We start from the raw sequence: 12,880 nt of genomic DNA, 5'->3' as shown, positions 1-12,880 counted from the left end.
CATGCAATCACCTGGCCTTGATATAAAATCTAGAATGTCCATTTCCCCCTGACACACAGACACGCATCCATACATGCATTCGCACACATGTGTACATGCACGTGCACATGTGTACATGCAAGCACCCACCCACACTTACACACACGTGCACCCTCACACCCACACCCAGGACACTCCACTAAGAGCTGCGTCTATTCCCTTCATATCACCCCTTTCACAAGCCCCGCTTCAACTTCCCATTTGCGGTTTTGGCAGCCCACCAACAATAACATGGCTGCTACTTTGGAACTTCAGCACTTATCTGCTGCTTGAGAACAGCACCATGGTCAATTAACCGTGGAATGTAAACAAAATCTTGCATGGCTGCAAACCTCCCAGCTAGCTCAATTCCAAAGAGGACCCGGTCTACCACAATTGGAAGCCTGCGCAGGAAAACGCATAGGGACACCTGGAAAGGGTAAAGGGGCACACAAGGCAGGAAAAGGGGAGTGGCCAGATGCCCCCAGTAAGAACTCCATTTACCTCCATGCAAGTAGCACGTAGGCACACATCAAGCTCTTTAGACTTGTCAGCTCCAAAAGACAGTGATTAAGTTAATCCTGACGAATCCACTCCACTGGCTAGCTGCCCAGACATCGCCATATAAGGAAAGGGTTATATACAGGTATGCGGCACAAAATACACCTGGAAGCAGGTATTTTACACGTGGTGATGGCGACAGCCAGATGTTTTCCCCACTGCAGTTCCTCTCTTGACCATCACTTGAGTGCAACGGGGCATGCCTGAGTGATGTAACAGATGAGGTGGACCAATGGGATGTGGGTAAATGACGTGTAACATATATGCTATGGTTTGAATGCAGTGTGGTGTGATCCTGTCTTTGCTGTGTGAGTGCCAGGTCATCACCCTATTCTCGAGAATAAATGTTTGGAGCCCAACGCCTTGCCTGTGATCTTTCGCGAGTGTTTCAATATTGGACTGTGATGCATTCGGATTCAGCATAATTTATGCAACGGCCTCATTCACAGAATTTGGGGTGGGGGGTTGTGGCGTTACACCCCACAAGTCAGTTCCTAAATGAATGTCTGCAGTTTGTAAGTCTGTGGTGAGTTTAGAATGTTGGCCTGAGTGGGCGGAGTTAGGATGTCTTGGGAGGGGGAGGAGTGATATATAAGGGAATGACTGAGAGGATTGTGAGAGACTTTTTAGGTACTCTTAGAGTTTTTAGCTCTCTGTGCTTTAGCTCTCTGTGTTTAGAGTACTTGGGTCTGGAGAAATTTGAGGTTCAGTGTAGAGAGTGGGGGTGGGTGGAGGGTACCAGTTGAAAACTTGTTCCCATCATTCTCCTCCCATGTTTTCCCACTGCCACTTCTACCTTTTTTCTTTCCACAAAAATCTGTGAAGAGGAAACAACAGAAGAGCTGTGCAGTGTATTGCACCTGGCAGCACCCAAAAGGAATCATAGAATCATAGAATAGCAGAGTTGGAAGGGACCTACAAGGCCATTGAGTCCAACTCCCTGCTCAATGCAGGAATCCACCCAAAAGCATCCCTGAGAGGTGACTGCCCAGCTGCCTCTTGAATGCCTCGAGTGTGGGAGAGCCCACAACTTCCCTAAGTAACTGATTCCATTGTCGTACTGCTCTAACAGTCAGGAAGGACTTTTGCACAGCGTTAAATGATGGAATTTACTCCCATAAGCATAGCGATGGGCGTCCATTTGGATGACTTTCTGGAGGAGGAGGAGGAGGAGGAGGAGGAGGAGGAGGAGGAGGAGGAGGAGCCTATCCATGGCTACTACTCACAATGGCTGGATATTCCCTCCCCCCTCAGGGTCAGCCTGCTTCTCAAGAGGCTTTGTTGGGGGACATGAGTGGGAGGGAGAATTCTTTATTGTTGGCCTTGATAGTGTTAATGATATGCTCTTCAAAATGGTTGTTTTTGCTTCTCCTCTTGTCTGCTTGCATCATCTCTCAGCAAGCTTGTGCTGCCTTTTGTTTTCCTTGTTTGGGCAAGACTTCTGTTTTCTGAAGGAAGCCTTTTTTCTAATAGCTTCCTTGGCACTGCTCATTAACCAGGCAGGTAACCTCTTTGGTGCTACCTTTCCTAGCCTGCAGTATAAATTTTGGCTGAGGTTCTATTATTGTCGTTTTGAGTAACTTCCAAGTATTTTGAAGGGATTTAACATTCTGGATTCCTCCTTTTAACTTTCCTTTTACCAGTTTCCTCATTTTAGAGAGGTTCCCTCTTTTGAAGACAAATGTGACTGTGTTGCACTTCCTGGACAATTTTCCACTTAAATATATATTAAATAAGTTGGTTCCCTGCAAACACAGTTCATGGAGAAAAATCAAATTTAACAAAAGGTTTACCTTAACTAACTGCATTTATTGAAACATTCAAAGCGTTACATCTTTTATCTTTACAAAACTTCCTTAAATGCAATGTTCTTGGAGTAAACTCCAAGGCGGCCACTGGAACGTCCTTGTTCTAGTCCATTGATGACTTGAATCTCAGGGTTTGGAAATGAGCACACATGACTCATGGCAACATAGAGTAGTCCATGGCACAGATAGAGGCCAACTTGGTCCACAGTCTGTCCCTGATTGGTTTACACAGGCCGTATGTTACAGGCGTGTCATCATTGTTCTTTGGCCTGCACCTTTGTGGTCATATTTCATTTTGCTCATTTAGGTGTCCTAGTCTGCTCAACGCTTTGCCCTCTTTGACATACAGAACAACACCTCCCCCAGTTCACCCTTCCCTGTCCTTCCTGTAGAGTTTATATCCAAAGATGACCATATCCCACTGGGTTTTTTCATTGTTGTTCCCTGCCTCAATCAGGATGGAGAGGCGGCTTAGAAATAAAATTATTATTATTATTATTATTATTATTATTATTATTATTATTATTATTATTCCACCAGGTTTCTGTAATGCCCACTGTGAGCTTCTCTTCACAAGCAATTTATAGCACATTCGTGATTGGCTACTCATGGAAGTTTGCGAGTTCATTATACAACATCCAGGGCTCCTCCACACTATCCCCTGGAAATTGCAGGTTTAAAAAATCCAGCGATAATGTGGAAATATCTAGGATATCGCACCATGTCCCACCCTGTATTCTTGGCATTGTGCTACAATTATGCCACTAGATGGCACTGTCTCAGTAAAGTGAATGGAGCACATGGAGCAAGTAGAGAGGGGGAGTATTCAATTTCAAACCACACGGCCGCCGGTGTAATGCCGCTGATCACATTCCCAAAAGAAAGTGGATGCAGAAAGCCACAGTAAGGCAGCAGGACTTTTTTCTTTTCTTTTTTAATGTCGAGGAGCTCACAGTCTAGGTTCGCCTTTAAAACCTCCAATTCTCCCATTTTGGCTGCTGGTATTTGCACAAAAGCACCCTATACCTCATGTCTGTATTGATACTTTCTGGTTCATTTTCTCTCCCAATAATTTCTAAATCTGAATAATAATATTTTCCTCAGTGACCCTAAGATCTCTTGGGTGTTCCTAGCCAATGGACATCCAGCCCACCTTCTGCCCCAACACGCATCAATCACAGTGAGCATCACTTTGTGCTCCCATTGGACTGCGAAGCGCCGCTCTGTCTGCAGCCCCAAAGAGTCTGTGGATCCATTGCAAGTGAGGAGAGGGGTAAACCAGCCCACCTACTACTGCTTTAGGGTCCCTGGAGAAGGAGACGTTTATGCAAACTCGGGGATGCTCCCACGTTTTCCTTCCGGTATCAGGAGCCATTGCACACACTCCCCACTTTTGGAGGGGCTCGGAGGTGCAGCTGGCAGCCCCCCTCCCTTTCTGGCTCTGTCAAGAGACAACCTGAGAGGCAGCAAAGAGGAGCTTGGTGGCCCAGGGGCACCTCCAGTCTGAGATCACTCTCTGCACTATAGCCTGGCATTGCTTGGCTCTCCTGCTGTTGAGGAGATACAGAGGGGGGGGCAGGGCTCCTGCAGCTTCAACTGTTGTGATGAAGAGGGAATTCTACTAGGTGCTGCATGCATACAAATGACACCTGATGAAATTTTTATTTTATTTATTTTATGCATTTTTATACCGCCCAACAGCCAAAGCTCCCTGAAATTCCATTTTCTATAAAACTGTTAAAGATACAGGAGCCCTGTCTGCCTTTTCATAAGGTCACCCTACTGGAAGGGGCCTTGAAATGGATCATCCCAGCAAGCAACACCTGGGCAAGAGACTGAGCAGCCTGCACTCAAGGCTCACCTGCTCGCATCCTGCCCCACTGGGGTGAGATATCTTGCTTTTCTGTTTAAATTATTATCATTACTTCTGTTTCCGCACGAAGACATCCCAACCTGTCTGTCATCACTTATATACACCCATTCAATCCCGGAAGTCACCATAGGAGCCTTACTGGGCATTCCGCAGCCTATGGCACGTCCCACCAGCTAGCGACTCTCCCATGCCTGGTTCAAGAGGCAGAAATGGTGGCATGTTTAAGCACCTCTTGGAAACACACCTACGCACACAGGCGTTCCCTGACCTATGAGGAACTCCGTTACCACCTTGTTTTGTTTTATTGTTATGATGATGTCATGTTTTTAAATGGTTTTAATTAGATTGGAGGATTTTGGCCTCATCACAGGGCAAAAGCAAAAGGAATACTGCAACAGGAGAAAGTTTGTGCACTTACACGCATGTGCAAAAGCAGACCATGCCCTCATCTGGGGCACCAAGCCAGAGCGAGTGTTGGCTTCTCTCGGGAGCTGTGCTCCCCTCACAAGGTGGTGCTGGTGCTGCGGTCCTCTGTGGTGGTGCAGATGGCCTGGGTGTGGCCCTCAGCCAGGGAATGGGCCCGGGTAGACTCTTCGCTCAAGACATTGCGCAGCAGGTTCTTCAGTGAGTGCTGCACCTTGGCCTGGAAGTCCTGGCCCGCGATGACATAGATGATGGGGTTGATGCAGCTGTTGATGTAAGCCAGGGCCACAACGAGGGGGTCGGCATCATGCACAGATTGGTAGAGGGCACTCGATGGAAGCTCATTGGCAAAGATGAGAGCAAACGCATGAAACGGGGCCCAGCAGATGAAGAAGCTCACGACAACCACCAGCACCACCTTCAGGGTCTTCTTGGAGCGCATGAAGCGGCTTCTGTGCACCCGCAAGAGCAGCAACCCATAGCAGAGGCTGATGACCACGAAAGGGATCAGGAAGCCAAAAAGGAGGCGCATGACAGCCACGGAGACCTCAGCCTTGTGGTGATCCTCACCCAAGATGGCATAATTGGTGCCGCATGTCATCTGGTTAGGAAATGAGGACTTGGTCTCGCGGGTGAGGAAGGAGGGCAGCGTGAGGAGCAGGGCAGAGCCCCAAGCCACGGCACACAGGGCCCAGGCCAAGCATGCCGAGCGGTGGTTCTGGCACCACACTGGCTTGACCACCAGGGCCCAGCGGTCCACGCTGATGAGCGTCAGCAGCAAGACGCTGGCAAACATGTTGAGGATGTTGAGGGAGGGCAAAAGTTTGCAAGCAAAGTCTCCCAGCCGCCAGCTGTAGCCGTTGGCCAGGGACTCCGCCAGGAAGGGCAACGACAGGCAGCAGAGCAGGTCAGCCACAGAGAGGTTCAGGAACCAGATCGTGTTCACCGTGTGCCGCATCTGGAAGGCCACCACCCAGATGACCGCCCCATTGCCCAGCACGCCCAACAGGAACACGACGGCATAGACAGCAAGGGCCACCCAGGCGACGGGGCTCAGGCCGGCCTGGGCCGTACTCATGGATGTGGAGTTTAAGTCCTGAGTCACGGATGTGAAGTTATAGTCTGTATAATCAAAGTTATCATCAACGTTGGGCGCAAAATCCATCGCTAAGCTGTAGAAGTCTTTTCCTGCAAAGAGACACCAGTTGAGAGGGTTAGGGGGGTTCAGAGGATGTGGGACTGAGCCAGCAGAGATGGGCTCTAGCCTGGACTCCTCAGAGCTGCAGCACTTGGATGTTCCCCACTACAGGGATGAGTTTCAGCCCACAGAGGGGGGATCCCTCGACTTGCAAAAGTGCAATACCGGATTGGGCCTCAGAGCCTCCATTGGCTCACTTCGGAGTCCCCACCCCTTTAGTCCCTGGTTTTGAGGAAGTTCCTGTAGGCCTCCCAGAGAGAGAGAACACAAGTTGAGATTGACGGACCCTTTCATTGAAGGGCTGATGGAGGGGGTTGCCCTACCCATGGCAACTGCAGGGGCAGCGCCACCCCCTGCCCACTTGCGACCCTCGGGGTCAGCATGTCGGAGACACCACCACCCTTCCCGCAAAGCATCCAGATGAGCCTCCCTTGGCCCAGGAGAAGGCAGGGGACTGACAGGGCAGTCCCATGCCCTAACCAGGGCCAAATAGAGAGGAACCAGTACCTCACGTGATTTGAAAGCTATTCTTCTATTAATGCACCCCAAGATAGCATTTGCCTTTCTTGCAGCCAGTGCGATATGGCTGCAAGACAGGCAAATGCTATTTTGGGCTGCATAAATAGAAGTATAGCTTCCAAATCACGTGAGGTACTGGTTCCTCTCTCTTCGGCCCTGGTTAGGCCTCATCTAGAGTATTGCGTCCAGTTCTGGGCTCCACAATTCAAGAAGGACGCAGACAAGCTGGAGCGTGTTCAGAAGAGGTCAACCAGGATGATCAGGGGTCTGGAAACAAAGCCCTATGAAGAGAGACTGAAAGAACTGGGCATGTTTAGCCTGGAGAAGAGAAGATGGAGGGGAGACATGATAGCACTCTTCAAATACTTAAAACGTTGTCACACAGAGGAGGGCCAGGATCTCTTCTCGATCATCCCAGAGTGCAGGACACAGAATCACGGGCTCAAGTTAAAGGAAGACAGTTTCCGGCTGGACATCAGGAAAAACTTCCTGACTGTTAGAGCAGTATGACAATGGAATCAGTTACCTAGGGAGGTTGTGGGCTCTCCCACACTAGAGGCCTTCAAGAGGCAGCTGGACAAGCATCTGTCAGGGATGCTTTAGGGTGGATTCCTGCATTGAGCAGGGGGTTGGACTTGATGGCCTTGTAGACCCCTTCCAACTCTGCTATTCTATGATTCTATGAAATGCCAGAGCTGTTGCCCTGAGAAGAATCCGGTGCGCAACTTCCTGGACAGCCCACGGCGCAGTGGCCCCTTTGCTGAGTCGGACCGGCGGGAGGGGAGCCGGCGCCACATTCGCAACTGGGGAGGACCGGACTTCGACAAGGTCAAGACGGGCATGGAGCAGGGCAAAGAGTGGGCCTTGCTGGTAGGTGCGCGGAGCGGCTGCTGCTGGCAATGGGGGTGTGGGGGGGGGTTGAGGCCACACGTTTGCATGCTAGTTAAACGTGGCCTGGATGGCGCTGCTGCTGGGCGAGTCCACCGCTGTTTGGAGGACTGTCTCCCAAGATGCTCGCCCGTGGTCCTCCTGCTTGAGGTAGATTCTGTGTGGGTGCCGTCCTGTGCCTTGCAGCTCTAACGGGCTCAAGTTAAAGGAAGCCAGATTCCAGCTGGGCATCAGGAAAAACTTCCTGACTGTTAGAGCAGTACGACAATGGAATCCGTTACCTAGGGAGGTTGTGGGCTCTCCCACACTGGAGGCCTTCAAGAGGCAGCTGGACAAGCATCTGTCAGGGATGCTTTAGGGTGGATTCCTGCATTGAGCAGGGGGTTGGACTTGATGGCCTTGTAGACCCCTTACAACTCTGCTATTCTATGATTCTATGAAATGCCAGAGCTGTTGCCCTCCTGCTGCAAGGAATCTCTCCTCAAAGAGTCTTTTGCCACCCCAAAAATTAGTGCAAGTCATATCTTGCTCTCCTCTTTGTTGGGGCAATTGAGCGAATGCAGACGGATGACAATCACATCTCCCCCACCTCCGTGAGAATGAATATCTAGCCCCAAAGCGCAGCATTTGCAACAAAAAGCCAGGAGGCTGTGGGTGGGGGGGATTCTGTTTCCAGGACAACCAGTTAGGCAAGTCAAGAGAAGACTGGTCAGGGGGCCTTGATGTCAGGGAGGGGTTTGTGTCCACTTTGGAGCTACATTCTCATTACTACAATCTGGAGGGGGGGTTGGATTGGCTGGCTGGCTCCGCTTTGGTGCCAAAGGCAGAGGTGGGGGGTCCTATGGGGCACATCAAGAGGCTTGTCTTGGATGGACACTGCAGCTGGTGGAGCTGCAAAGGGTCCGGCGGATCAGGCCCACTCAAGTGGGGCAACTAAGGTGTGCCTTTAAAATGGGGGCTCTTATGAAAGCTGTGGAAAGCGGGGGGGCTTGGGGGGCGTGGTTTTGAGCCTTCGGGAAAGGGGCCGGAGCGGACGTTTGGGCAGCGTGACTCCACATCTCTACTTGGGTGCCAGCAGGGTGTTGTTCTTTTCAAGCAGTTTCAAGTGTCGGGCAGGCTGGGGAAATGTCTTCCAACCTGGGGTGGGGTTGCGGGAAGAGAGAAAAATACTCCTCCACCATCCTCCACCCAATGCCTGCATGCTCAGAAGACACGCATGGACCTGCAGGAGGTGACCAAGCGTGATGGAGGGGGATTCGTCCAGCCCCGTCAGCGCTGTTACACTCCGGGACTCCCCAGTCCCCCCTCCCTTGCTCATTGTGCAGACTTCCCCTTTGCGCTCCCCCCTTCCTCCTTCTCTGCCAGTGCCCAGCCCCATTGCTCCGCTCTTTTCCACCACCACCCTCAGCAGGGCCCCCTTCCTCCTGGGGAGCTCCCTGGGAGTGGGGTGCTCAGAGAGGAAGACCGTTTCAGTGCACGCGGTGGAAATCGGTAGGGAGTTGTTGGGTTTTTTTTAGCATTGTTGCCCAATTTGTTCTTTCAGCACCAGCAGCGGAAGGAAAATGTGCAAGTCAGGCAGGCACGCAATATTATTATTATTATTTATTTATTTATTTATATAGCACCATCAATGTACATGGTGCTGTACAGAGCAAAATAGTAAATAGCAAGACCCTGCCGCATAGGGTCTGGGAGAAGTAGAGACCCTTGGGCAGGCGAGAAACATGGCATTAGAGGAGCGAAGAGCATGAGCGGGGCAATAGTGTGTGATGAGAGAGGAGAGATAGGAAGGAGCTAGACCATGAAAAGCTTTGAAGGTCAACAGGAGAAGTTTATATTGGATTCTGGAGTGAATTGGAAGCCAATGAAGAGATTTCAGAAGTGGAGTGACATGGTCAGAGCGGCGGGCCAAGAAAATGATCTTGGCGGCAGAGTGGTGGACAAAGACCAGCGGACTGATGTGAGAAGAAGGAAGGCCAGAGAGAAGAAGGTTGCAGTAGTCCAACTGAGAAATAACCAATGCATGAACAAGCGTCTTGGCACAAGAGACAGACGAAAATGGTCGAATCCTGGCAATATTATACAGGAAAAAACGACAGGATTTAGCTACTGCCTCAATATGAGGAGTAAAGGAGAGCGAGGAATCAAATATAAACCAAGACTACGAGCTTCCTTGACTGGAGTAAGCGTAACATCATTGACAGTAAGAGAGAATGAGGGATGAGGAGAAGGTTTAGGAGGAAAAACAAGCAATTCAGTCTTTGCCATATTAAGTTTCAAACGACGATGAAGCAGCCAGGCTGAGATATCTGAAAGACATGCCGAGATACGATTGTGAACATCAGGAGAAAGTTCCGGAGATGAGAGATATAATTGTGTATCATCGGCATACAGGTGATATTGGAGGCCATGAGATTGAATGAGTTTACCCAAGGGCAGCATGTATAAAGAAAACAACAACGGGCCAAGCACCGAGCCTTGCGGAACCCCTACTGAAAGGGGAAAAGAGGAAGACGAGCTGCCATTAGCCAACACGCTGAAAGAGCGACCCGCTAGATAGGAGGCAAACCAGTTATAGACAGAGCCACAAAGTCCAAGATCATGAAGGGAATACAATACAAAGCTGCTCTTGGAAAGTGGGGCTGCTGGGGGTGGCTTGCACCCCTGGACTGAAATGCCAGGAGCGGGGCCCAACCCTTAGATGAAATGGCCCACCATTAAGGAAGGCAGAAACACACAGGCACCAGACGGCAGATTGGGGAGATCTGCCCACCCACCCAATTCTACTAGGACCTGTTCTTGGTTCACTTGGGGGGGGGGGGGGGGAAGCGGCAGCAGCCACTCCTGACCCGGTGGCAAAGGGGACCCAACCCATGTCACTCCCAAAGCTTTGTAAGAGGCAGCAGAGGACTCCAGCCCACTAATCCACCCATCCAGGGTGGGGATTTTTATACCACCACATGTAAAAAAGCAAAGAGGGGTGGATCAGCACCCTTCCCTTGCCACTCATCCCTCCCACCCACCCCCAGTGTCTTGTCAGCTCCATTGTCACATCCCCACGTGCCAGGTATCCCCCAACCTGCCTGGATGCCTCCTGACGGGTTTCTCACCGCCTCCCATCAGATCTCCCCATCCCACTCAAATCCCACTCAGCTTTCCCATTTGCCTTTGATGTCCCCCCACTGCCCTGCAGTCCCAGACATAGTGAGGATTAGGAAAAGGGGGGGAGCCCGCCCCGCTGCGCACACACGGCACTGCACGGCACAGCCACTCACCCTGTGCAGCAAGGTCCTCAGCGAATCTTTCGGACGGCTTCCTCTGTTCAAGGCTCCTTATACTATTAGAAAGAGGAAGCCAAGACTTTCTGAAGTTAGCTAAAGATGGATGGCAAGACGTGGACAGGGGGAACTCATCACACTGCATTCCTGGGTCTCCTCCTACTCCAAGATTCAGTGCAAGTTGAATTGTTTAAGTTTCAGATGCTTTACCTGGGTGATCCTAAGCTTTGAGCCTACATCTCTTTTAAGCTTTAACACGCCATTGGTCTTTGCACCGCGGAGTGCCTGAATCACAACTGAGGCACATTGGAGCCTTTCAGGGCTTGAGGAACAGACTTGTCTAGACAGAGGAAGGAACCCTGAGTTAATCCTGTGGCACAAGATGGCTACTAGTCCTGATGGCTATGTGTTACCTCCAGGATCAGAGGCAGTAAGCCTACATACTGTAATATATATATATATCTCCATCCATAGTTGGGGAACATGGGTGGGAAGGTGCTGTTGCAACTGTGTCTTGCTTGTGGGTCCCTGGTCGGCAGCTGCCTGGACTAGATGCACCCTTGGTCTGACCCAGCCTCAGGGCTCTTCTTCCGTTCTTCAGATGTGATGATGGACTCCAAACCTGATGATGGACTCCAAACCTTTAAAGGAGGATCAGTCTCAACCTCCACTGCTGGAGAACATGAGTGAGCAGCAGGGGCCTGACAGCACACCTGCCCTGCATGTGGGCCCCCCATGTGGGCATCTGGCCAGCTGCTGTGGAGACAGATGGCTGGACGAGAAGCCTTGGCTCTTCTTCAGGGCTCTTCTTCTTGTTTGTTTTGTTTTTGTTGAAATCTATAATAAAAATTAATTAAAAATAAATCTAAAACTGTTCTTCTTATGCACTTCACAACAGGTTAAGAATGTAAGAAGAGCCTTCCTGGATCAGACCAAGGGTCCATCATTCACTGTTGCAAACCAGCTGTCAACTAGGAACTCACATACATTATTATTATTATTATTTATTTATTTATTTATTTATTTATAAAGCACCATCAATGTACATGGTGCTGTACAGATTACACAGTAAATAGCAAGACCCTGCCGCATAGGCTTACAATCTAATAAAGTTGTAGTAAACAATAAGGAGGGAAAGAGAATGCAAACAGGCACAGGGAAGTGTAAACAGGTAGGGTGAAGCTGACAGTATAGGGTCAGAACAAACTCAATGTTTAAAAGCTATAGGGAAAAGAAAAGTTTTTAGCTGAGTTTTAAAAGCTGTGATTGAGTTTGTAGTTCTCAAGTGTTCTGGAAGAGCTTTCCAGGCGTTAGGGGCAGCAGAAGAAAAGGATGAAGCCGAGTAAGGGAAGTAGAGGCCCTTGGGCAGGCGAGAAGCATGGCATCAGAGGAGCGGAGAGCACGAGCGGGGCAATAGTGTGAGATGAGAGAGGAGAGATAGGAAGGAGCTAGACCATGAAAAGCTTTGAAGGTCAACAGGAGAAGTTTATATTGGATTCTGGAGTGAATTGGAAGCCAATGAAGAGATTTCAGAAGTGGAGTGACATGGTCAGAGCGGCGGGCCAAGAAGATGATCTTAGCGGCAGAGTGGTGGACAGAGACCAGCGGACTGATGTGAGACGAAGGAAGGCCAGAGAGAAGAAGGTTGCAGTAGTCCAACCGAGAGATAACCAGTGCGTGAACGAGAGTCTTAGCAGAAGAGACAGACAAAAATGGTCGAATCCTGGCAATATTATACAGGAAGAAACAACAGGATTTAGCTACTGCCTCGATATGAGGAATAAAGGAGAGCGAGGAATCAAATATAAAGCCAAGACTACGAGCTTCCTTGACCGGAGTAAGCGTGACATCGTTGACAGTAAGAGAGAATGAGAGTTGAGGAGAAGGTTTAGGAGGAAAAACAAGCAATTCAGTTTTTGCCATATTAAGTGTCAAACGACGATGAAGCAGCCAGGCTGAGATATCTGAAAGACATGCCGAGATACGATCATGAACATCAGGAGAAAGTTCCGGAGATGAGAGATATAATTGTGTATCATCGGCATACAGGTGATATTGGAGGCCATGAGATTGAATAAGCTTACCCAAGGGCAGCATGTATAAAGAAAACAACAACGGGCCAAGCACCGAGCCTTGCGGAACACCTACTGAAAGGGGAAAAGAGGAGGACGAGCTGCCGTTAGCCGACACACTGAAAGAGCGACCCTCTAGATAGGAGGCGAACCAGTTATAGACAGAGCCACAGAGTCCAAGGTCATGGAGGGAATCTAAGAGAAGATCGTGATCAACTGTGTCAAAGGCTGCAGTTAGATCA

At 49.8% G+C, this 12,880-nt stretch overlaps 1 protein-coding gene across 1 annotated transcript; it reads right to left on the bottom strand.

Annotated features, from left to right (window-relative positions):
* Positions 1-4,163: 4,163 nt before the first annotated feature.
* Positions 4,164-10,580, bottom strand: C5AR1 (complement C5a receptor 1). Its single transcript, XM_063140075.1, has 2 exons — positions 10,564-10,580; positions 4,164-5,871 (listed from the first exon to the last, which is right to left on the bottom strand). The coding sequence occupies exon 2, from the start codon at positions 5,846-5,848 to the stop codon at positions 4,763-4,765; it is 1,086 nt and encodes a 361-aa protein (XP_062996145.1). The 5' UTR covers positions 5,849-5,871; positions 10,564-10,580; the 3' UTR covers positions 4,164-4,762.
* Positions 10,581-12,880: the final 2,300 nt, after the last annotated feature.

Source organism: Elgaria multicarinata, chromosome 13, assembly GCF_023053635.1.
Source record: "Elgaria multicarinata webbii isolate HBS135686 ecotype San Diego chromosome 13, rElgMul1.1.pri, whole genome shotgun sequence".
In the NCBI taxonomy this organism is placed as follows: Eukaryota; Metazoa; Chordata; class Lepidosauria; order Squamata; family Anguidae; genus Elgaria; species Elgaria multicarinata.
This window is presented reverse-complemented; position numbering and strand designations above follow the sequence as displayed.